General features: G+C 44.5%; 1 protein-coding gene and 1 long non-coding RNA gene across 4 annotated transcripts in view; one reads left to right on the forward strand and one right to left on the reverse strand.

The window, feature by feature from the left end:
• Positions 1–24702, forward strand: part of LOC310844675 — a 106999-nt gene that overhangs the window by 19734 nt on the left and 62563 nt on the right. The gene's annotated exons all lie outside the window — the stretch shown is intronic.
• DYRK4 (dual specificity tyrosine phosphorylation regulated kinase 4) overlaps positions 1–24702 on the reverse strand; it is a 47096-nt gene that overhangs the window by 463 nt on the left and 21931 nt on the right. For 2 of the 3 annotated variants that reach the window (XM_083738734.1, XM_083738732.1), the window contains 10 exons: positions 22826–22949; positions 20652–20815; positions 19055–19191; positions 18066–18206; positions 15138–15276; positions 11930–12017; positions 9300–9472; positions 7419–7479; positions 5235–5364; positions 3332–3495 (listed from right to left, as the gene is read on the reverse strand). In XM_083738734.1, the coding sequence (XP_083594860.1) occupies positions 3332–3495; positions 5235–5364; positions 7419–7479; positions 9300–9472; positions 11930–12017; positions 15138–15276; positions 18066–18206; positions 19055–19191; positions 20652–20815; positions 22826–22949 (1321 nt within the window). The remainder of the gene's footprint in view (positions 1–3331; positions 3496–5234; positions 5365–7418; positions 7480–9299; positions 9473–11929; positions 12018–15137; positions 15277–18065; positions 18207–19054; positions 19192–20651; positions 20816–22825; positions 22950–24702) is intronic. The other variant, XM_083738733.1, reaches the window with a different exon arrangement.

The raw sequence follows: 24702 nt of genomic DNA on the forward strand, positions 1-24702 counted from the left end.
AAGGTTTTGGCACCTGCCTAAAACACTTTTGCATCCAGCCTTGTGGGCGCTGGCATAGTTTAGAATTGTTTTTAACTGTATTCATCATTTTAATAGTTCTTGCAAACCACTTATTTTATATAGAGGTTATATATCAAGCAGCATGTAATTTGCTCAGGGTTCAAGCCCCACGTTGGGTGAAAGATTCCTGCATTACAGCGAACTGGACTAGACGACCCTCTTCCAACTTGACAGTTCTGTGACTCTAAGTGTTGAAAGTTGCAACACACACACAAGCCACATTTCTCCTCTCAATCCTCCTCCCCATTCACAAAAATAAACACAAGCAAGTAAGCAAAAACCTAGAAACATACATACAACTGTCCGCCAGTGCTCTCTCTTGACAAATATTATAAAACAAGCTATCGAAACTGACAACAACAGCCTTCTGCTGGCTAGCTGCAACGAACGTGCTTTGAGGTGTGGCCTTAGGGAAACCAGCACTGAGCATGCTCAGACTGTTCTCCAAGGCAGTCCTACTGGGCCAATACTGAAGCTGCTGCTTAACCCTGGCAACAAGAGTTAGAGAAGAAACCTCCAGCAAACACATGCCTTTTTCTCCTCCTAAGACACAAATAACAGGGGCCTCTTTCTCAAAGTGATACTTTGGGATTGTGATGGGCCGACAACAGCAGGTTGACAGAAATGTTTGCAGAGCTTTCCTGAATTTGGACAGAAGAGTAAAATGCATGTTGTACAGGGAAGACTGTGTGGCTCTGAGATTTGTGGGGAGGGCTATGCCTCAGGGAGGCAGCCTCTGCTAGAGATACCTGTACCTGCTTGAGGTTTCTGTGAGTGGTGCAGGTAGTAATATAATGATTTATAATAATTTATTATTTATACCCCGCCCATCTGGCTGGGTTTCCCCAGCCACTCTGGGCGGCTTCCAGCAAAACATTAAAATACAATAATTCATCAAACATTAAAAGCTTCCCTAAACAGGTAGAAGTGCAGTGGGCTGAAAGAACAGGAAGGTTGAGATGTGTAACAAAAACTAGTATTTCTAGCACACCACCAGCGCCGACCCACCCATGAGGCCGATGGAAGCCGCCATCTTGGGTGGCAGAATCCCATGAACGCCTTTGCTCACCAACTGCCAGAGAAGTAAGGAGAAATGGCGGCAGCAGCAGCTTCCAGCGAGATCTCAAGATAGTTCTGCAAGATGTCTCTGGAAGCTACCATCACCGTGCAAGTGGAGCCAAGAGGGTGGGACCTTCCCGTTTTGTCTCTCCACACTACAAACACGTAGCTGTCCATCACTGATGGACTCTCTCCACCTTAATAATCGATCACTGGGGAGATAAAGCATCCTCTGTTCTCAGTCCCTCCTTTCTCCCTCTCTTTCCACGGCAAACATAGGCGACCAACCTCTACCCCTGAAACAGCTGATGGTGAGGGGGAACTGGGCTTAGGAAACAGACATCAAATGGCCTGTGTTTTCTTAGCAAATGCAGTAGCAGAAGACAGACTTTCTCCAACCCCAAAGCAAACAGTGTGTGTGTTTGCGTGTACATATCTTGACTTGGTCTCGGAACTGGAGGACACACTCAAGGAAAATGATTTTTATATTTTCAGTTCGTTCCCCCTGCCACCCCACATCAGTTTCTCTTTTTTTTAAAAAAAAAAATTATTAGCTTTCACAATATTATAAACAAAGAAACCCACAAGACAAACAAACATAAATTGAAAATTACACTTATTAACTTTGTTAAGTGACTTCCTCGCTTCCCCTTGGTTGAATTTCATTGCATGTCCTTTTAACGGTTTTCCCAACCCCAATTCTTATGAAATTTAACTTAGACATTAACATCCTTAAATCTTCATCTTATGGAATTAAACATATAAATTCATCACTTAACATAAATGAAACCCTAAGCCAATTGAGGATCTGCAAGCTATTTTCAGTTAATTTAACTTGACAAATTTAACTAGATAATCATTACATTTATTCCACTCTTCCTCACCCCACATCAGTTTCTGGGCTGACGGAGGCTGCTTTGACATCCAGGGAACAATTGCAATGGGCTGAGAGAATTTAGGAACGGTGGCGGGGACTATGCGGTGTCCGTTCCATGGGCGAGGGACAGGCATGGACACCAGAGTTTGAGAGCACTTGTGATGTGGCAATTGCACGGCCTTCTGCTTTCCGAAATTGCACAGGTGCAACTACTCCCTGGGGGTACCTGAACAGGGAAACATGGTCACATCATACTTTTTATCCTGCTCTCCACACTTTAGGGGAGCAGAAAACTGAGGTGGGTAGAAAGCAACAAAATGCACAGAAAGGTAACCAAATAGATTCTGTGAAATGTATAGGTTATGCAAATTCGGTAAATGTGCATTGTTTCCATTCTTTTGGAAACGCTATGCAATTTTGCAATAAATTACATGAACAGAGTTTTATTTTTCATATTTTTCTCTGCTTCTGTCCATCATGGGGAAGGGCAAGGAGGCATATGTTGTGCTGCAGCCTGATGGGAACTTTTGCTAGTGCACATGATTCTGCACAAACCGTTCTAAGTTGAGACATTCCTTCATCACCCTAGAATGTTCAGTTCACATTGAGTTCATGAAAACATTGTACCCTGACCTGTTCTTAATCCATGATTGACCACATCTACGGAAAGTGCTTGTTATGTCCTTTTAAGTCTTGCTATATCAATCACTAGTAATTGTTTAAGTCTTGCTATATCAATCACTAGTTATAATTTAATGAGGAGGTTTTCATGCCTGTCTAGTTTTGTGTTCCCTTTCCCACCCTTTAATCTATTGGTGATTAATGCCTATATGCAACCCTTGCTTTGTACATGTGTTAACCAATCAGCAACAAGCACATATGTGGCAATGCTGTAATATTCAATGAAAGGGACTCCCCGAGACATGCTCGGGAGATGCCTCCCATATGACACTCCCCACTCGTCTGTCGTTTATTTCAACCCAACAGCAGCCCCACCGTACAATCACTGAAAAATCTTATGCAACAAGTCCTCTGGCATTGACTATTTCAAACATATTTTTTTGACCATAAAGGATGGAAACTTGCTGCTGCTTCTTTATTTGGCGTTAGAATTCTTTGGAAGCTGGGTTCAGCTACTACTATCCCATAACGTGGCCTTTCTGGTTTCCATAACGTTCAAACTGCCAAGGAGAGAGAAGCAGACCTCAAGATGCTGCTGAACTTGGCAGGTGCTTCCTAGTGTTTTGGTTTTGGTTTGTCTCCCTCTGAAATACCTATTTAAAGACAATTCATTTGGGGGGGGGGGGGAGAAAGAACCAAGAACTATGAGTCCACCTTGTTCTGGCTGAGCACTCTTATGAGCGTTTTCCTTCTTCTTCTCTGCGTCGCCTGACTTTGTAGTAGGCTTGGGCTTTTGTTTTGCTTTATGTAACCATGGGTCCTGCATCCAGGAGTGGTGCATTGCATCTTCCGGAGTCATGCGCAAGGAAGGTTTCCATCTTGACATAAAACAGATGGAGAACATCAGTATGGAGCATGATGCACATGTATTATACACATACACACCTATGTGCATATAGGGCTTATTACTCACATTATCCTACATGTGACAGCACACAAAACCACCACGCTCATATGGTATGACCTTAAAAAGTAAAGGGACCGTAAGGGACGCGGGTGGTGCTGTGGGTTAAACCACAGAGCCTAGGACTTGCTGATCAGAAGGTTGGTGGTTCGAATCCCCGCAACGGGGTGAGCTCCCGTTGCTCGGTCCCTGCTCCTGCCAACCTAGCAGTTCAAAAGCACATCAAAGTGCAAGTAGATAAATAGGTACCGCTCTGGTGGGAAGGTAAACGGTGTTTCTGTGCGCTGCTCTGGTTTGCCAGAAGCGGCTTAGTCATGCTGGCCACATGACCCGGAAGCTGTACGCCAGCTCCCTTGGTCAATAAAGTGAGACGAGTGCCGCAACCCCAGAGTCGTCCACGACTGGACCTAATGGTCAGGGGTCCCTTTACCTTTACCCCTGACTGTTAGGTCCAGTCGTGGACAACTCTGGGGTTGCGTGCTCATCTCGCTCTATAGGCCAAGGGAGCCGGCGTTTGTCCGCAGACAGCTTCCGGGTCATGTGGCCAGCATGACTAAGCCGCTTCTGGCGAACCAGAGCAGTGCACGGAAACGCCGTTTACCTTCTCGCCAGAGCAGTACCTATTTATCTACTCGCACTTAACATGCTTTCGAACTGCTAGCTTGGCAGGAGCAGGGACTGAGCAACGGGAGCTCACTCAGTTGCGGGGATTTGAATCACCAACCTTCTGATCAGCAAGCCCTAGGCTCTGTGGTTTAGATCACAGCACCACCCATTTCAGTAATTGCATTTTCACAGCAGTTTCATCACTGCATGTCACATAATTTGCTCTGCAAAAATCTGAGTGTCTGAGTGTCTAATATATAGGCGCTGCACCCAAAGGCAAAGGACCTGTTCTCCTTAGAGCCTGAAAGGAGGCAAAATGAAGAAGAAAGATAGATGAGGGAGATCAGTTTGAGAATGCCAGAATGCATAGGTAAGTTTTAAACAGGCATTGAAAGAGTCAGGTGGGTCCTGAGAGGCTGAGCTTCAAGGGCAATAGATCTAACTTTAGCCACCTTTGCAGCCAGCCACCAATATCTCCCAAGCCACCAAGTGACTGTGGCCTTACACTTCTAAAATCATGTCTTTAAATCTGCCAACTCAGCTCAAATGCTGACTTCGATCCCATCTAGTATCTCCCTAACTTAGTGGTTTCAAAACTTGTCTATCAACGAACCTCTTCCCTGCATGTCTGTCATGGGGCCCAAGCGAGTTTATGGAAAACATAGATAGGATAACTCTCCATTAGCGCATGGTGTGAACCAGCCACTTGGAACATGTCCAATATGTTCTTTAAAGTTGCACATTCTTTGGGGAGATAATGCAGTGGTAGCAAAGCTGCCTTTCAGGAAAGTTTGTTCACCATGACTGATATACTGAGAAACCTCTGACAAACTTCCAAAGAACTCCTGGAGTCCCGTGTGAAATATACTGCTTCCTTCCGCAAAACATTTTCATTACATACTCTGGCAATATGGGGAATTAGCAGATCAAAATAAACATTGCTACCATAACTGAGCTCCAGACATTTAACCAATGCTTAAGGACAGAAAAGCAGGATTTAAGAGCCTATATATATGCAATGGGCAAAACAAATGAATGTTATCTTACACAAGGCACTTTTTCAGAAAATCCAGAAATGCACCATCGTATGTTTTCAATACAGCGCTCAGTTCCCTTGTGTTCGGGTTTCGTATTCTCCCCCTACTATTTGTAAGGTTCTTTGGAGTGCCGCTGGAATCTTTAAAACAGAAAAGCAACATTTTAAAACTCTATACATATTTGCATATATTTAAAGTTTTGATGCTGGAAGGGTAAGTCCACAGAAGACTTAAGTCTGCCCAGATAATATTTATTTAGAACAGGGATGTCCAGTGCTGTAATGTTGGGGTCCACCCTATTCAATTGGAAGTGCATTTTGCCATAAAAAATTATTCCTTATTTTTATGGTCAGACACCATAATAAATGTGGTGCCGTTAGGAACCAGGAATGCCTAGCAATGTAGCAAATGACCCCAGGTGTAACTTTGCTTAATTCACAGGTACAGAAAAATACCTTACAGTGCAGAGCTTACATGAAGCTTTTTGCTCTGTGGATAAACTTAAAACCCACCTTGATTAAAAGATTAGAAGAACCATCAGAGACCTGGGAAGATTTTGGCAGCACAGAACCTGACTTTTAGACTAACAGTTTGCATCTCTGATCCAGAAGAGTGCCAATGTTGTTCACAAAACCATTAATTTTCACTCGAAGAAAAATCTCTCAGAGATTAACAATTTAGTGCTTGAATATTTATGTATTGCAGCCAAAAGCTGCAACAAAAACCTCAAGCAAATGAATAAATACTTAAAACACATCTCACCTTTCCATCTCTTCAAGGTGATTTACAATTCAGAATAAAACAATTACATTCAAATCCACAATTTTTTTTTAAAAAAAACCCCAACCATCGGTCTAAATGTATTACGACAGAGGAAATTCAGTGCAACAGTAAACTAGCAATAGATACTTTATTATTGCTTTCCAAAGGCACAAGAGAGTAACTTGGTGCCTAAAAAGAAAATAAATTATATTTCTGGGAGGCCTATTCCACAATCCACAAGGCCAACACAGAAATGCTTGATCCCCAGCCCATGGAACGCTTGAAGGGGCACCTGGAGCAGAGCCTGGGGAGATCTTAGAGGGCAGCCACATTTATATGGGAGCAGGCAGTTAATCTGATTCCCTGGGCTCCTGGGTGCAGTAAGATTTCAGAGGTACGGTACTTTGAATTCAAACTGGAAATGCACTAGAATAGTAAGGGAGCAACTGGTTTTCTGTGGGAAATTTGTGTTCCAATACTGGGACATGGCTTTTATTGGAAATGGCACACCTTGTTTTGGAAACCCCACTAAATTATTACCAAAATACTAATTTTATTTTGTTGTAAGATAAAATACATTGTCTAACTCAGGCAAATACAGCAACAGTTAAAAGATTAAATATCCATCCTTGAGGGAAATGAGGAAGGTATTTTAGGTAGTCCCATCCAAGAAGAAAATGCTGAGTTGAACTATAAATGATTACTGTTTAGATGTTTGTGTCATGCAGGCAAAGAAAGGATCCAGGGGTGAGATCGCTGGTTGAAGTGAAGGGGGGCTGGAGCAGGGTTTGTTTGTGCGTGAATAATAATGCAGACTCTCAAATGGGGAGACGGCAAATAAATACAATTTAATTTGTGGAAGGGGCATTAATTTATAAACTGACTTAATTAAAGCAACTGCATATAGTATTATGGAACATATAATATAGAAAGTTTTTAAAACAAACACCATTCTTCTTCTCTGTGCCATTTCTGTGTGCTGCGTGGGCAGATAATTTACATTAGAGTTGTCACTAGCCGCAACATTTTCAAGCTATAGCGTGATATTTTTCGGCTTGACAGACCAAAGCGTGGCAACAGAGTCAACATGCCCACTATAGTCCGAGCCCAAACTGCAAAAGCAGGCTAAGCATCAGACCAAACTCAGATGGTGTGATAAGAACGAGCACTAAATGAATGTAGACAAGCTGCAAGACCAATCCCTAGTCTGCACTGCTCTTAATTCCAAGGAAATGAAACCGAAGGCGTGTGCTAGCACCCTTGAAATCTCCGCCACTCAGAGGCTGGGGTGTGTATCTAGAGCAAATAAATATGCATTGTGATCCCTCTTGCACAAAGCACCATACAATATGAAGGTCTTTCTTCCACAAATGCCCTATCCACCATAATGATGGGCACTATGCGAGTAAGTCAATAACAAAAAGGGACTTACCAAAGAACGTTCGTCTTCTTGATGCACTCTGAATGAAATCAGCTGGTGGAAGACCTAGTATCTTTAACACACACAAAAAGTCAGCCTGAAGAGCACCTCTGTTAAGTATATACCAAATTAATGGTCTTACACCTTTAACATGAAGGACATGTTGATATAATGGCTGAGCTCTTTTTTATTCTACCGCAGTGTCAGTTGAAAAGAGGGGGAAACTACCGCAAACAGTAAAAATAAATGTTCTGAGGAACTCATCAATGGTTCCAATCTAACTGGTGGTTTCTACCTGCACTGGATCTGATACTCCTCAACACTGTTATCAACGCCTACAAATGAAAGTTATGCCTGGCACAAAACTGGGAGGGAGAACTAACGTATCAGGAGACGGAAATAAAGTTCAAAACTATCTTTAAAAAAACTGGGCTGGAACTAACAAAATCTCTGTACATCTAAATCAATTTAGAAACTGACTTTTATAATCAAATGAGAGAGTATCTGTTAAATGGTACATTTTGAATTTCATGTTCTTCACAAGGATTGCTGCCCTCCTTTTTCTGGGTCAACTCTATGGGCCTGTTGCATGCCATAAAGGGGCTTTTCATACTTGGAAGTTAGAGTGTTTAAATCACTTCACACACATAATCTTGTCATCATTGAAACACCCAACAGGTCTGTGTTATTATCCCACATTTCAATTTCCCATCACTAGGTGGTATTTTGGTCTTTGTGTTCTGGGTTGTATGAGTTCCTGTGGGGATATTAAACATTTTACAGGCACTCTAATGCCAGTGTAATGCCGCTTGTATGCAAGTCATTTCTGAAATGCAACATTTTATTTCATAAGGACGTATTTTGTACAGAAAACAATTGTGTGTGTACATCTTCGGAGACATACGCTAGCTAATTTGTGTTTAAAATGTTTGTGGTAGACATAATTTTTGTTTGACACATTGAATTCCTCAGACAGAGGAGCACGGATAAAATTCACAGGTAATGAAAGAGATGCCTTCATTTCATGTGAACAAGCATGACTGAAACCTGGTGAGATGAGGGTGAGAACCTGTTCAAAAGGCATGGATCAAACAGAAAGGAGGAGGAGGAGCGTTACATGTAAAGGATATGTACGCCTGGAAGGACATTCATAACTTGGAGCATGGAAGGTGGGTTGAGAGTATGGGGGGGGGGAATTGTTGGAGAGGGTATGAACTGTGACCACACTTCCGTGGGGTTGTGTCTCTGGAAGATTAAACCTCTGCATGGCATCTGATTCGCAGTTGGAGGACCCATTGTCCCACCCCCTGGCTTTTTGCAGGAAACCCCAAGAGCATCTCTCACAGATGGCTGTCCAGCTGCTGAAGACCTCCATTTAAGGAGACTGCAGCACCTCTCAAGAGAATTGTTCCCATTGCCAAATGCTGTTACCTTTAAGAAGTTTCTCCTGATAGTCAGCTGAGATCTACCCTCCTGTACCTTAAGTCCACTAGACCTAATCTTGCCTTCTGGAGTAGCAGGGGACAAGTCCTTGCTGTTTTCCATGCAAAACCCTTTCAGATATCTGAAGAATGCTATCAGCCATGTCTTCTCCAGGAGAAATCAGCCCAACCTTCTTTCAACCTTCCATATTTGTTGTCCTGCTCTGAACACTCCCAACATCTACATATCCTTCTAAAAGTGCACAGTTTTCCAGATGAAGCCGAACTAGTAAGGAATAAAGTGGAACTTGATGTGACAAATCTTAGAGGAGTTTCAAAAACTACTTGCGATGTTGCAAGAAAGAAAGAAATCCCCTTTGTGAGCATGTGTACGTTCCTGTGTATAGCTAAACTTGTTCTTTAGAGCCTGGGTTGTTTCTGCACACCTGCTAGTATTAAAATCAGAAGTTACCTCCATAATGCATGCAAGCTGCTCCACTTCATTCTCCCCAGGAAAAAGTGGGTACCCTGTGTAGAGTTCAGCCATAATGCACCCTAAGCTCCACATGTCAATAGGGGTTGCATAGGGGTGACCAAGAATCACTTCTGGGGAACGATAAAATCGACTCTGGACATACGTATACACTGGAATAAAAAGGCAGGAAAAAAACATTGAACGTGTAAATTATCTCCTCTTCCATTGCCACCGATCCTCGCCTCAACGCAAGTCCCTGAGCTCCTTATCTTAAGTCCCATCATTTTGGTCTTGACCAGAGGTTTCCAACCAATTTGAGTCCAAGGCTCCCTTGACCAACTACATTCTTTCTGCAGTCTATTTATTTATATATACCGTATTTTTTGCTCTATAACACGCACCCGACCATAACACGCACATAGTTTTTAGAGGAGGAAAATCCGTAGGCATGCCACCCGTAGGCATTTCCTCCATAACACGCACAGACATTTCCCCTTACTTTCTAGGAGGAAAAAAGTGAGTGTTATGGTGTGTTGAACTATCAATATAGCAAAAGTTGATATTCTAGCTCACAGGTTTTCAACCTTTTTAGGTCCATGGTTCACTTGACCAACTACATTCTTTCTGCGGCACCCCTGTGGGGCTCAGGAGCCCCTTGACTGCAGAGCTGGCAGCCTCTCACTCCTTTTTGAACACCCTCCCTTATGGAGTGTTCCCTCAGCCTCTTCTCCCCTCTCTCTGGGAGTCCTCTGGGCAGCAGCCACCACCGACCCTGGTCTCTGAGCTGCCCCATCCACCCCAAAGAGAGGTACCTCCTCACGCCCCCCAGGAGTTTGGGAAGAGGATGCCCCCAGCCTCAGGGACCCAACAGAGACTGGCCAAAGGTGAACATGAGGCCAGCATCTTACTCACCTGGGGAGGCAGCCGTGGGTGCTGCCTGGCCTGCATGGTGGAAAAACTGCCCTTCAGCACCAGGAAATCCTCTCTGCTTCCCAATGGGGAGTAGTTGCGGTGGACCACGTGGCCACCCACTCCCCTCCGGGGGCGGGGGGGGGAGTCCCGCATCCTCTGGAGGTTCCCAGCCATGTCATTTAGAAGAAATTGTGGCAATTCGCTGGCTGGAGAGGGGCGTGGCTGGGCCACATTTGAACTGAGGCGTGAGCCGGATTGGAGAGCATGTGAAGGATTGGTTGCAAGTGCGAGAGTATTTGGTGGCGAGCCTTGGGCTCGTGTGGCAGTTAGGCATTGGTTTGAAGAAGAGTTTGGATTTGATATCCCTCTTTATCACTACCCAAAGGAGTCTCAAAGCAGCTAACAATCTCCTTTCCCTTCCTCCCCCACAACAAACACTCCGTGAGGTGAGTGAGGCTGAGAGTCTTCAGAGAAGTGTGACTGGCCCAAGGTCACCCAGCAGCTGCATGTGGAGGAGCGGGGAAGCGAACCCGGTTCACCAGATTACGAGTCCACCGCTCTTAACCACTACACCACACTGGCTCTGGGGGAGGGGAGGTGTGGCCATCACCTGCCCCTCCAAGCTTAAGGGTATTCCGTTAAAGGAATCCGGGGGTGTGGATCTTGTCCAAAGTCGGGGGCTGGGCTAGGGCCATGCCACGACCCCGTCAGGAACCCAGGGGGAGCTCAAATTGGTTTGCATCCACGGGACTCCCCCTTGACCCTTGACTCCCTGCATGATGGGCAGGGGTCAGATATAGTCGGGTCAATTCCAATGCCTAAGCCAATACCACTCACATTCTGTAACCAATAAGGTTGTGGCCTAAATTTGGCCAATAACATTAACCTAATATCTGTGTCCTTGTGTCTTATTCATCAACAAGGGGGTGGTCTCGGGGTCTCGACACGCAACTCAGCTCCCAGGCAGGCCTTGCACACAGTAAGCACAACAAAGGCTAGCGGAACACCTGCTTGCCAGGTATCCCACTAGTTTGTCCATTCCCAACTGCATGGACTGGAGGACTGGCTGGCTGGGCATCCTGGCCCACTGGCTTGCTTGCTTACTCCAGGGCCGCCTCCGCTCCCGGCACTCTCCGCCCCCCAGGCAGCCCCAGAGGCACCATTCAGCTGAGGAGCCTATAGCCAGGGCTGCTGCAACAAACAGCCATACAAGCCAATGGGGGGCAGAGATGTGAAAGGGCATCAGAGGAGGGAGGGAAGGAAAGAGGGACAGAGGCCAGTGTTGATGTTATGTACTGAAGTTCTCACCCTGGGCCAGCAGGGAGATACTGTAGATAGTTATGCAAATAAGGGATCGAAAGTGACGTTCAGTGATTGGATAGTTTTAGAAAGCTGTTACAGTTACGTTGTACTGGAGCTCTATATAAACAGGCTGGCTGAACCCTTCAGCTCAGTTCTGTTCTGGCCTCTGAATAAACAAGAGCTGTTTGAAGAATCGCTGTGTCGTCTGATATGTTCACCCACAACTTAACAGTTGATTTCCCTTTTTACTTCAAAAAACTATTTTAAAAAATCATTGTGCCTTTGTTTCTTACTCCCTTGTAAGCTGCCCCAGGATTATAAATTTATACTGAACATGTGGAGTTTGAAGTAAATAAATCAAAAATTAAGAAATCTAATAAAGAAAATTACATCTACTTGACTTTTCTGCAAACCTCTTTGGTGTTCATAGCAGCTTGATCCAAAGTCGATAACTTTAAATGAAACCTGCCCAGGTTGGGGTTGGTTTATTAATATGTTCTCCTAAAATGGGGGAAAGCAAAGAAGGGGGAGAAAAAATATCAATACACATCTATCAGGTTAGCAGACTAACGGCAAAAACATTTTTACAGGGGGAAAACAACCAGACTGCAAATATAGTGGTACCTCGGGTTACAGACGCTTCAGGTTACACACGTTACAGGTTACAGACTCCGCTAACCCAGAAATAGTACCTCAGGTTGAGAACTTTGCTTCAGGATGAGAACGGAAATCACGTGGCAGCAGTGGGAGCCCCATTAGTTAAAGTGGTGCTTCAGGTTAAGAACAGTTTCAGGTTAAGAACGGACCTCCAGAACGAATTAAGTTCTTAACCCGAGGTACCACTATATATGGTGGTGTCTGGTGAGAAATCCCAGCCTCTTTGACTTCCTCTTTTAGGTGTGACTTATTGTGTGGATGGAGTGTTCATACAGGAACGCAAATGTCATTCATTTGCTGATATATCAGAAAGAACTCAAACAATACTTATAAATTATAGGTTGCCATTTTGCTCCCATGGCTACATTCTGAAGAAGTATTGACCATTCCCTAGCACATGGGTAGGTACACTAAGGCCCGGGGGCTGGATCCGGCCCAATCGCCTTCTAAATCTGGCCTGTGGACAGTCCGGGAATCAGTGTGTTTTTACATGAGTAGAATGTGTTCTTTTATTTAAAATGCATGTCTGGGTTATTTGTGGGGCATAAAAATTCGTTCATTCCCCCCCCCCCAAAAAAAAATATAGTCCGGCACCCCACAAGGTCTGAGGGACAGTGGACCGGCCCCCTATTGAAAATGTTTGCTGACCCCTGTCCTGGCACCTTTGAATACTTAGCTCAGAAGGGCAGAGACCAGGTCAGAAAAGGGCAGGTTAGTCAGCCACGCTGAGAACATGCCTCCCTGAGACTTTATCATGTTCCATAGGAGCCATGAAAATTAGCCCCAGAAAGGGATCAACTGCTGCATAACTGTAGAGGGGCCACATAAACCCGCTGGGCCAATCTCGGAAGGAATTAGAAAAGCTTTCCTTGATGGAGGTCATTTCCACCAACTTCAGATCTCAATTCTCTGACATTGAGCATATAGAGCCCTGCATGAACAAACATACATTTTTTAATACACTGAATGGCACATTTAAGCCAGGCTAAGGGTGGCAGCAGACCAATTACAAGGGAAAGTGCTTTTATTATAGACATTGTCTCATAGAAAACAGGCCTTAATTATGAGCCTGTACTAGAGAAAACTGAAATAAGCATCATATCTCTAACATAAACTAATCCTTTGGTGTATATATTTGGTGATTTGGAAAATTCACTGAATGGTTAAAGCTTTCCAAACATCACTGCTGCATCAACATAAAACAGCTATTGTGATGTTGAACGCTTAACCATATGAGAGTCATCTATACCTCAGGATTTCATCACTTCCTTTTACTTTCAATGAGGTCTAGTTAAGCTAGGTAAAAGGTAAAGGGACCCCTGACCATTAGGTCCAGTCGTGACCGACTCTGGGGTTGCGGTGCTCATCTCACTTTACTGGCCGAGGGAGCCGGCATACAGCTTCCGGGTCATGTGGCCAGCATGACTAAGCCGCTTCTGGCAAACCAGAGCAGCGCACGGAAACACTGTTTACCTTCCCGCTGGAGCAGTACCTATTTATCTACTTGCACCTATTTATCTACTTTATCTACTTTAACGTGCTTTCAAACTGCTAGGTGGGCAGGAGCAGGGACTGAGCAACGGGAGCTCACCCCGTCATGAGGATTCGAACCACTGACCAGAAGTCCTAGGCTCTGTGGTTTAACCCACAGCGCTTCGCACGTCCCTTGGGTAGACCCGCGTCCACCCAGTGAGGTCTAGTCAAGCTAGACATAACATTAAATAGTGACAATGGGAGTTTTCCTTCCAATGCAAATAGCAGCTTCAGAGGAGCATTTATTTTTGCCAGGATGGAAAGCAAGAAGATAAAGGTAAACTCCCCTTTGCTACTTACAGCAGTTATCACCCCCACCACCTACTATTTGCATTTTTTTTAAAAAGTGCATGTTAAATGCAAATACACACATAATGTCCCATCTTGTTAGGACCTAACTGACCTCATTCATTGAAATGAACTCATTACACAGAAATACACACACACACACACAAACACGGGGTGGGGGAATACTGTAGAATACACAGTAGAATACAGTGGTGCCTCGCAAGACGAAATTAATCCGTTCCGCGAGTCTCTTCGTCTTGCGGTTTTTTCGTCTTGCGAAGCACGGCTATTAGCGGCTTAGAGGCTTAGAGGCTATTAGCGGCTTAGCGGCTATTAACGGCTTAGTGGCTTAGCGGCTATTAACGGCTTAGCGGCTTTAAGAAAAAGGAAACAAACTCGCAAGACGTTTCGTCTTGCGAAGCAAGCCCATAGGGAAATTCGTCTTGCGGAACGACTCAAAAAACGGAAAACTCTTTCGTCTTGCACATTTTTCGTCTTGCGAGGCATTCGTCTTGCGAGGTACCACTGTACACAGAATATGAAACAACACAGTTTAAGGGGGGGGGGGATGTTTACATATTTTTCTACTCCTTGGTGTAAATAACAATCCATAATGTGCATGAGAGTTAAAAATTAGCCACTGACAAGGGGCCCAGAAGATCTCAAGTGAGGGAGAGAAAAATAATGTTATGCAATTTTGGGAACAATAATCTTTAGTCTTGTCTAAAGACTTGGACTAGAGGGTGGTGCTGTGGTTTAAACCACTGTGCCGCTTGGACTTGCCGATCGGAAGGTCAGCGGTTCGAATCCCCACGACGGGGTGAGCTCCCATTGCTCAGTCACCAGCTCCTGCCAACCTAGCAGTTCGAAAGCACACAGTGCAAGTAGATAAATAGGTATCACTGTGGCGGGAAGGTAAACAGCATTTTTGTGCGCTGCTCTGGTTCACCTCATGACCCTGAAAAACTGTCTGCGGAAGCAGACAAACGCCGGCTCCCTCGACCTGTAAAGCGAGATGAGTGCCGCAATGCCAGAGTCGTTCGTGACTGGACTTAACTGTCAGCGGTCCCTTTACCTTTAAAGACTTGGACTATGCTTCATTACACAAAATCTGCAATGATATATAAAAATGGCTGTACTTACAGGCTTTAGATCACAGTGAATAATCTTTTCTGTGTACAACAACTGTAAGCATCTTAATATACACAGCGTGAATCTACGAATCAAACCCAGTGTAAAACCTTGGAAATTATTTTTCTTGATTAGTTCATACAAATTTATACTGCGGGGTGAGAGAAAAAAAGCATTTACACATTATACTGTGAACAATTTTAAATGGCAGAAAATATATATTTCTTTATTCTACTTCTGACTGAAAGGATAAAATCTGAACACAAGGCACTTAAAGTCCAAGACCATGTCAGAATATTTACATCCTTCAGAGAAAAAGTATGGCTATCTAGTTACCTCATAATAGTTTCAGCATGTCTAATGGCAGCTGCTGAGCACTGTGATCAATGAAGCACAGAAGCTAATGATGAATGGAGTAAAAACTGAAATGGGCAGTTACCATGCATCAAAGCTGCTGAAATGCCTGGATAGGTCCCCTTAATGACTTCTGATGGGGGAGCGTCTCCACCCCCATCGTTCTGCCCAGATGCTGAGGTCCAGCGCCGAGGGCCTTCTGGCGGTTAGCTCATTGCAAGAAGCAAAGCTACAGGGAACCAGGCAGAGGGCCTTCTTGGTAGTGGCGCCCGCCCTGTGAAACGCCCTTCCAGCAGATGTCAAAGAGATAAACAACTACCTGACATTCAGAAGACATCTTAAGGCAGCCCTGTTCAGGGAAGTTTTTAACGTGTGATATTTTAATGTATTTTTGGTTTCTATGGAAGCCGCCCAGAGTGGCTGGGGGGGCCCAGCCAGATGGGCGGGGTATAAATAATAAATTGTTGTTGTTGTTGTTGTTGTTGTATAATTTATTTATTAAATTTTCACCCTGATCTTCCTTCCAAAGGAGCCCATGGCTGTAAATACCATATTTTTTGCCCTATAGGACGCCCTTTTTCCCCTCCAAAAATGAAGGGGAAATGTGTGTGTGTCCTATGGGGCAAATGCAGGCTTTCGCTGAAGCCTGGAGAGTGAGAGGCGTCGGTGCGCACCGACCCCTCTCGCTCTCCAGGCTTCAGGAAGCTCTCCGCAAGCCTTGCACGCCCGGGGGTGTCCTTCTCCCCAACGCCAGCCCCACAAGCTCGGGGGACAGATATCCGGGACTTCCCAGTGGGCTCCCTAGGCTTGTGGATAGCAGCCTGTTCTGGGGCCTGGGGTCGGGGGAAGCTCAGGCATTCCCCCGCCCCAGCCCTGTGCCTGGGGGGGGGGGATAAATTTTTTCCCCTTTATTTCCCCCCCCAAAAAAAACTAGGTGCGTCCTATGAGCTGGTGCGTCCTATAGGGCGAAAAATATGGTACTTTGAAAGTTTCATCAAAAAAGATCACTTCCAAGGGGTACAACACTGGAACACCATAAATATCTTCCGGGTAGGAAATTAGTTCTACCATACCAAAGCAAACCATACCAGAACAGCTTGGGTTCTCAGATGACAGAAAACCACCATCTTTCATTATGGTTATTTAAAAGAATAGAACCGTAGAAATGTGGAGCTGGGAGGGACCCGAAGGGTATCTAGTGAAATGCAGGAATCCCGACACAAGGACCTATGTCAGATGGCCATCGAACCTCTGCTTAAAAACCTCCAGTATCAACTTCAAATCATTATCTTGTGTGTATTCATTTTAAAGATATAAAAGTTGGAGTTTCTAAATATTTTAAATGCTCATAATACATGCATTCCAGTCTACACAAAAAAAGAGGGACAGGGGGGAAATTAGATTGTTTTTTAGACTCTGAAAATTAATTTTGCATGATTTACCAGGAGTGACTGGAAGTGCCAAAGATTGTGAGAACCTGTTTCAGCGACGGGATATGCCTCAGGCCAGGCCTGCTCAGAAGTTAGTGAGGCCCTAGCCCCAGCCTACCAAAAACACTGAGACCAGGATGAAATCTGGGCATCTACAGTGGCCGTCTCTCAAAAGAACCACTCAAAGTGTATTGCCTGGGGAAAGTGTGATGTTGTTGTTCTTTAGTCGTTTAGTCGTGTCTGACTCTGCGTGACCCCATGGACCAGAGCACACCAGGCACCTCTGTCTTCCACTGCCTCCCACAGTTTAGTCAAACTCATGCTGGTAGCTTCGAGAACACTGTCCAACCATCTCGTCCTCTGTCGTCCCCTTCTCCTTGTGCCCTCATTCTTTCCCAACATCAGGGTCTTTTCCAGGGAGTCTTCTCATGAAGTGGCCAAAGTATTGGAGCCTCAGCTTCACGATCTGTCCTTCCAGTGAGCACTCAGGGCTGGTTTCCTTCAGAATGGAGAGGTTTGATCTTCTTGCAGTCCATGGGACTCTCAAGAGTCTCCTCCAGCACCAGAATTCAAAATCATCAATCCTTCAGCGATCAGCCTTCTTTATGGTCCAGCTCTCACTTCCATACATCACTACTGGGAAAACCATAGCTTTAACTATACGGACCTTTGTTGGCAAGGTGATGTCTCTGCTTTTTAAGATGCTGTCTAGGTTTGTCATTGCTTTTCTCCCAAGAAGCAGGCGTCTTTTAATTTCGTGGCTGTAGGAATCCTCAGTTAAAGCCAAAGGTACTGCACTATTATGAATCTTGCTAATAACTGGGACTCAACTGGACCTATTCCCCATGGAACCCATGGATCAAGGGGCATCCAATGGAATACTCCCTCAGGTTTGGCACAATGAACAATGCTTGAATGACCAGGCTCCATATAAGGCAGTTTCATACGTTCAAAAATTATAAGTGGATCCGCAATATGCAACTCGATACAGAGCAATGATCAGATCTCCATTATACTGCTTAAAGAGATTTCTATGCTTGTGGAATGGAAATGTGAATACTTAGTGATTGCTTCCCCTCCCATGCCCCCAATTTGGGCATAAATATACACAACGGTTTACATAATTGTTATTATAGATAAGGAAAAGTTGTCTTACCCTAACAGTTCAAAGGAAATGCAGAAATGATTACGGAAGTAAAAATATTCTTTCATGTGGACGACATTGTGAGCATTGTCTTCATCCTTTTGCCGTAGAGCATTGAGGATGCTGACTTCTACCAAAGCCTGATTATGAAATCTAAGTGCAACAGAAGAGTTTTGGTTTTCATTTTTTTACACAAGCTGAAGCTAGATCATTCCCGTGTCTTGTTGAAAATAGCACTTAAGGCAAATTACTCTTAGTGCAGGCACACTACACAAAATACAAAGCAGAATGTGACGTTTCTGTTAAGTTGTGGGTGAACATATCAGACGACACAGCGATTCTTCAAACAGCTCTTGTTTATTCAGAGGCCAGAACAGAACTGACTGAAGGGCACAGTCAGCCTGCTTATATAGAGCTCCAGTACAACGTTACTGTAGCAACTTTCTAAACTATCCAATCACTGAACGTCACTTTCGATCCTTCATTTGCATAAAAACTATCCAATCACTGAACGTCACTTTCGATCCTTCATTTGCATAACTATCTACAGTATCCCCCTGCAGGCCCAGGGTGAGAACTTCAGTACATAACAGTTTCTATACTTGTCTGATCACAGGAGGGCTTGTCCCATGTGCACTATGCGTGTTCCTCATCATGTGTTTAGTGTGAAGTCCAGAGGGGGCTTCTAACCACGCCAAGCGGTTAGAAACCTCCCCAAGATCTTCACACCAAAACCAGCCCTCAAAACAACTTACAATTTTGAAAACCTTAATATGAATTTTGTTTGTTTAGTCAGAAAGCTGTAACAATAATTTCTTCAATTTCTTGTTAGCTGAAAAAATTGTACGGGTTTTCCGGCTAAACACTGATTAAAACCACTCCCATCTTCTGCTAAAATAATAAAACAAATCACAATTAAATAAAAAAAATTATTTCTATTCAACTAACATCTAACATTGTGGTATCTTGATAAAGTTTATAAAACTTTTGACATACCGTACCTCTTTTTGTTCCTTATTATCTTCACTGCTACTTTTTCACCTGTCTTGTGGTCCAAACACTTCACAACATGCCCAAATGATCCTTTCCCAATAACAGCCAGTATTTCATATCTGTATGCGATATGATCACTTAGAACCTATATAAAGTGACAAAAAGTGGAAAGCAAAAGTAGTGCGTGCCCATGTATCTCTGGTGCTAAAAGGACCTAGGGTCCTAGCAGATCACAAGCTGAACATGAATCAACAGTGCAATGCAGCAGTGAACACTACTCTAGGCTGCATCAACAGATGTCTAGTGTGCAGATCAAGGGAAGAAATAGTACCTCTCTCTTCTGCCACACCTGGAATTCTTTGTCAGGTTTTTGGCACTACAATTTCAGAAGAATATTGACAAGCTGGAATGTGTGCAGAGGAGGGTGACCAGGATGATCAAGGATCTGAAAACCAAGCCGTATGAGGAGCGGTTGAGGGAACTGGGTATGTTTAGCCTGGATAAGAGGAGGTCGAGAGAAGATGTAATAGCCATCTTCAAATATCTCAAGAGCTGTCACGTGGAAGATGGAGCAAGCTTGTTTTCTCTTGCTCTGGTGGGTAGGACTAGAACCAATGGCTTCAAGTTAAAGTAAATTCTGACAAAACATCAGAAAGAATTTTCTGACGGTAAGAGCTGTTTGACAGTGGAACAGACCCCCTTGGGAGCTGGTGGACTCTCCTTCCTTGAAAGTTTTTAAGCAGAGGTTAGATGGCCATCTGTCGTGGATACTTTAGCTGAGATTCCTGCATTGCAGAGGGTTGGACTAGATGACTCTCGGGGTCCTTCCAACTCTACAGTTCTGTGATTCTGTGACTCCGTAAACAAAACACAAGTGCATGTTCCATGCATTCATCACCCAGTGACACGTGGGTAGAAGGAACACAGGGATTACAATCAAGACTCTGGCTCAGATTAAAATCTTCCTTCTCATTTTAGATCAAAATCCAAGCTGTAGAAGAATATAAGGCTGTAAATGCTCATCTCATATTTGAGGTGAGCATTATGAGTCCCCAATATTCATATTTCTGAGCCAGGATTTATTAAATGCAATGAGAAAATTACTCTGGTGTTGACCTTTAAAGCCCTAAACGGCCTCGGCCCAATATACCTGAAGGAGCGTCTCCACCCCCATTGTTCTGCCCAGACACTGAGGTCCAGCTCCGAGGGCCTTCTGGCGGTTCCCTCACTGAGAGAAGTGAAGTTACAGGGAACCAGGCAGAGGGCCTTCTCGGTAGTGGTGCCCGCCCTGTGGAACACCCTCCCATCAGATGTCAAAACGATAAATAACTACCTGACATTCAGAAGACATCTTAAGGCAGCCCTGTTCAGGGAAGTTTTTAATCTGTGATATTTTAGTGTGGTTTTTTTTTTTTTTTCCTATGGAAGCCGCCCAGAGTGGCTGGGGAAACCCAGCCAGATGGGCGGGGTACAAATAAATTATTATTATTATTATTATTATTACTCTTCACTTCCTCTCATTGGACAGCTCTTACACAAGATGAACACCAATAGTTCTGCATTGTTTCCACAGTCACGGATGCCAAAGCATTTTCAGCCTCTTACCTTTTTGTAGGAGCCATGATCATCATCATAGGAACTGTTGTTCTCTGCATCAGGATAGCCTTCAATCTTTTTAGCTCCCAGCCCAAGAAACCACAGCTCTCTATATTCCTTAATCTCCCGCTGTTCATACGTTGTTAGCTGGTTTTTAAAATGTTTCAAGGCTTCTGATTTGGAGACAAAAATCAAACACTGAAAATTGTGTTCATTTATTTATCGCACCTATATATTCTGCCAAGGAACCCAAAGCAGCTCACGATTTAAATACTAAAGCAAACAAATTGTACAAAATATTGTGTCCCTGCATCAGTGAGCTCAGTAAAGGTAAAGGGACCCTTGGCCGTTAGGTCCAGTCGCAGACGACTCTGGGGTTGCAGCGCTCATCTTGCTTTACTAGCCAAGGGAGCCGGCGTACAGCTTCCGGGTCATGTGGCCAGCATGACTAAGCCGCTTCTGGAGAACCAGAGCAGCGCACGCAAACGCCGTTTACCTACCCGCCGGAACGGTACGTATTTATCTACTTGCACTTTGACGTGCTTTCGAACTGCTAGGTTGGCAGGAGCAGGGACCGAGCAACGGGAGCTCACCCCATTGCAGGGATTTGAACCGCCAACCTTCTGATTGGCAATCCCTAGGCTCTGTGGTTTAACCCACAGCGCTACCCGCTATTATTATTATCCCTGTAGTGCAAATTGGGACTGGGAAAACTGTAAGGCTGGCCTGAGATCTGCAAGTAAGTTCACAGTTGGGATGTGGTTTGAACCAGGGTTCTCCCCACCCCATTTTATAGCTTATATATTTACCCACTCCAAGTCTCATTCAAGCAAGGTTATGCTTAAAATTCTACAAGGCAGGCTTAAGCAATATGGGGACCAAGAACTCCCAGAATTGCAAGCTGGATTTCGAAGGGGCAGAGGAACCAGAGACCAAATTGCAAACATGCGCTGGATTATGGAAAAAGCTAGAGAGTTCCAGAAAGACATCTACTTCTGCTTCATTGACTATGCAAAAGCCTCTGACTGTGTTGACCACAGCAAACTATGGCAAGTTTTTAAAGAAATGGGAGTGCCTGATCACCTCATCGTTCTCCTGAGAAATCTCTATGTGGGACAAGAAGCTACAGTTAGAACTGGATATGGAACAATTGATTGGTTCAAAATTGGGAAAGGAGTACAACAAGGCTGTATGTTGTCTCCCTGTTTATTTAACTTATATGCAGAATTCATCATGCGAAAGGCTGGGCTGGATGAATCCCAAACCAGAATTAAGATTGCCTGAAGAAATCTCAACAACGTCAGATATGCAGATGACACAACCTTGATGGCAGAAAGTGAGGAGGAATTAAAGAACCTTTCAATGAGGGTGAAAGAGGAGAGCACAAAATATGGTCTGAAGCTCAACATCAAAAAAAGTAAGATCATGGCCACTGGGCCCATCACCTCGTGGCAAATAGAAGGGGAAGAAATGGAGGCAGTGAGAGATTTTACTTTCTTGGGCTCCATGATCACTGCAGATGGTGACAGCCGTCAAGAAATTAAAAGACGCCTGCTTCTTGGGAGAAAAGCAATGACAAACCTAGACAGCATCTTAAAAAGCAGAGACATCACCTTGCCGACAAAGGTCCGTATAGTTAAAGCTATGGTTTTCCCAGTAGTGATGTATGGAAGTGAGAGCTAGACCATCAAGAAGGCTGATCGCTGAAGAATTGATGCTTTTGAATTCTGGTGCTGGAGGAGACTCTTGAGAGTCCCATGGACTGCAAGAAGATCAAACCTATCCATTCTGAAGGAAATCAGCCCTGAGTGCTCACTGGAAGGACAGATCCTGAAGCTGAGGCTCCAATACTTTGGCCACCTCATGAGAAGAGAAGACTCCCTGGAAAAGACCCTGAAGTTGGGAAAGATTGAGGGCACAAGGAGAAGGGGACGACAGAGGATGAGATGGTTGGACAGTGTTCTCGAAGCTACCAGCCTGAATTTGACCAAACTGCGGGAGGCAGTGGAAGACAGGAGTGCCTGACTTGCTCTGGTTCATGGGGTCACAAAGAGTCGGACACGACTAAACGACTAAACAACAACAATTTACCCACTCCAAGTCTCATTCAAGCATTTGTCACAATTTTGTCCTCATCAATTTGTTTCTGTTCTATAAAAAAAATTAGCATTCAAAATTTGTACCTGCTGAAGTCAGAGGCAGCTTTAGGTTGTGGCCTTTTTCTGCTTCTGTCTTGCTGGACAGAACTATAGCACTGTTTTCACGAGGAGCTGAAGGAAATGATTGGCCTGGGGCTCTGTTTTCCTGCTAAAGAGTAATACGGTTCTTTGTAAAATACTTGCCTTAAGTCCATACATCTCAGCCCCTTTTACTCAGTCCATCTCTACGGTAAAATAATTTCAAATGAGTAATTCTCGTCTGATTAAAACAACAGCAGAGGCCATCTTTAGACAGCTGTAACAAAGGCAATGAAGAGCTTTCTGCATCCTTAGGCATATAGGCACATATGTATGGACAGGAACTGGTATATCTCTCATATTTTCCACACCTTCAGTTTTAAAACGACACACACAAACATGCCTCTAAACCGATTTCCTCTTTCTCTTCCTGCTACCTCCACTCCTTGCCACATGCTTCAAGTCTTAAAAATATTTTTTTCAAGCACCTTGAAAGTTTACCCAATTAAAGAAAACATTTTAAAACTTAAAAATAACACCAATTGTTTAAATTTTAACAATTGTTCCAGAGAAAGGAAAAAGGAACTTTTTTCATGACACAAGAGCAAGCAAGTATCTACTATGTACCATCAGCCACAAGACCTCAGCCCTGCAGGGACGAATGTAAAGTATTGTTCCACTTGATCACTCTTACTATGTATGGGCTGTCAGAGCACAAACCTGTGCTCTAAAAGTGCTGGCTAGTAGACTGTAGGATATGGTAGAAACCCAACTACACCTTCATATCTTGAGACAGCAAAGCATCTCTAGGTATATGCCAGCACTAGGTAAAGGACCCCTGGGCAGTTAAGTCCAGTCAAAGGCAACTCTGGGGTTGCGGCGCTCATCTTGCTTTCAGGCTGAGGGAGCCGGTGTTTGTCCACAGACAGCTTTCCAGGTCATATGGCCAGCATGAGTAAACTGCTTCTGGCACAACGGGACACCGTGACGGAAACCAGTGCCATTTGCCTTCCCGCCGCAGCAGTACCTATCTATCTACTTGCACTGGTGTTCTTTCAAACTGCTAGGTTGGCAGGAGCTCGGACAGAGCAACGGGAGCTCACTCCGTCGAGCGGATTTGAACCGCCGACCTTCTGATCAGCAAGCCCAAGAGGCTCAGTGGTTCAGACCACAGCACCACCCATGTCCCAAGTATGCCAGCACTACTCCATTCTGGTGCATCTGCACCACTACGGTGCAGCTCTGCTGGGAGGGTGACCAAAGCAAGAGCAGACTTAGTTGGGAATGGGGAGCAGCATATACATGCCAAACCCTGTATCTTATTAGGTCCTCTGTCCACCTCTGACACAAGTGCAACACTGAGAATCAGCTTCAGATGCACATTAATCTCCAATGTAGTCCTACATATTATGAGGCTCATGGCTAATCGTGATTATGGCTAAGAGGTCACTACTTATCCAGAGAACTCCAGTTCCATCCAGCTGGAGGTTTAGTGTAGGGAGGCAGAGGGACCCCCGATACCAACTATAATGGTGGCATGTGTGTCCCATCTCTCCCACCTGGAGGGCCAGGGCTCCACATTCCTACGCTAGAGGCAAGGGAATTTAGGCCACAACTTTATTGATTACAGAAATGAGTGGTTGCATACGCTCTGGTTCGACTAGCTCCCTTCACCCTTGTAGGTAGCACTGACCCAGAGCTCTATCATAGGTCAGCCAAGGGTGAACACCTGAGGTGGGTGGAGAGCCTGGGAACGGACTATGTCCGCTCCCCAGATGCTCCCCTGGACTCAGGCACAGGCACAACCCTCTCTCAAGGGTTGACCAAACCAAGTTGAGTCCCTGGATTCCTTTAACGGAATACCCTTCACATAGGGATGGCGA

Source organism: Podarcis gaigeae, assembly GCF_964106915.1.
Source record: "Podarcis gaigeae genome assembly, chromosome: 5".
NCBI lineage: Eukaryota > Metazoa > Chordata > Lepidosauria > Squamata > Lacertidae > Podarcis > Podarcis gaigeae.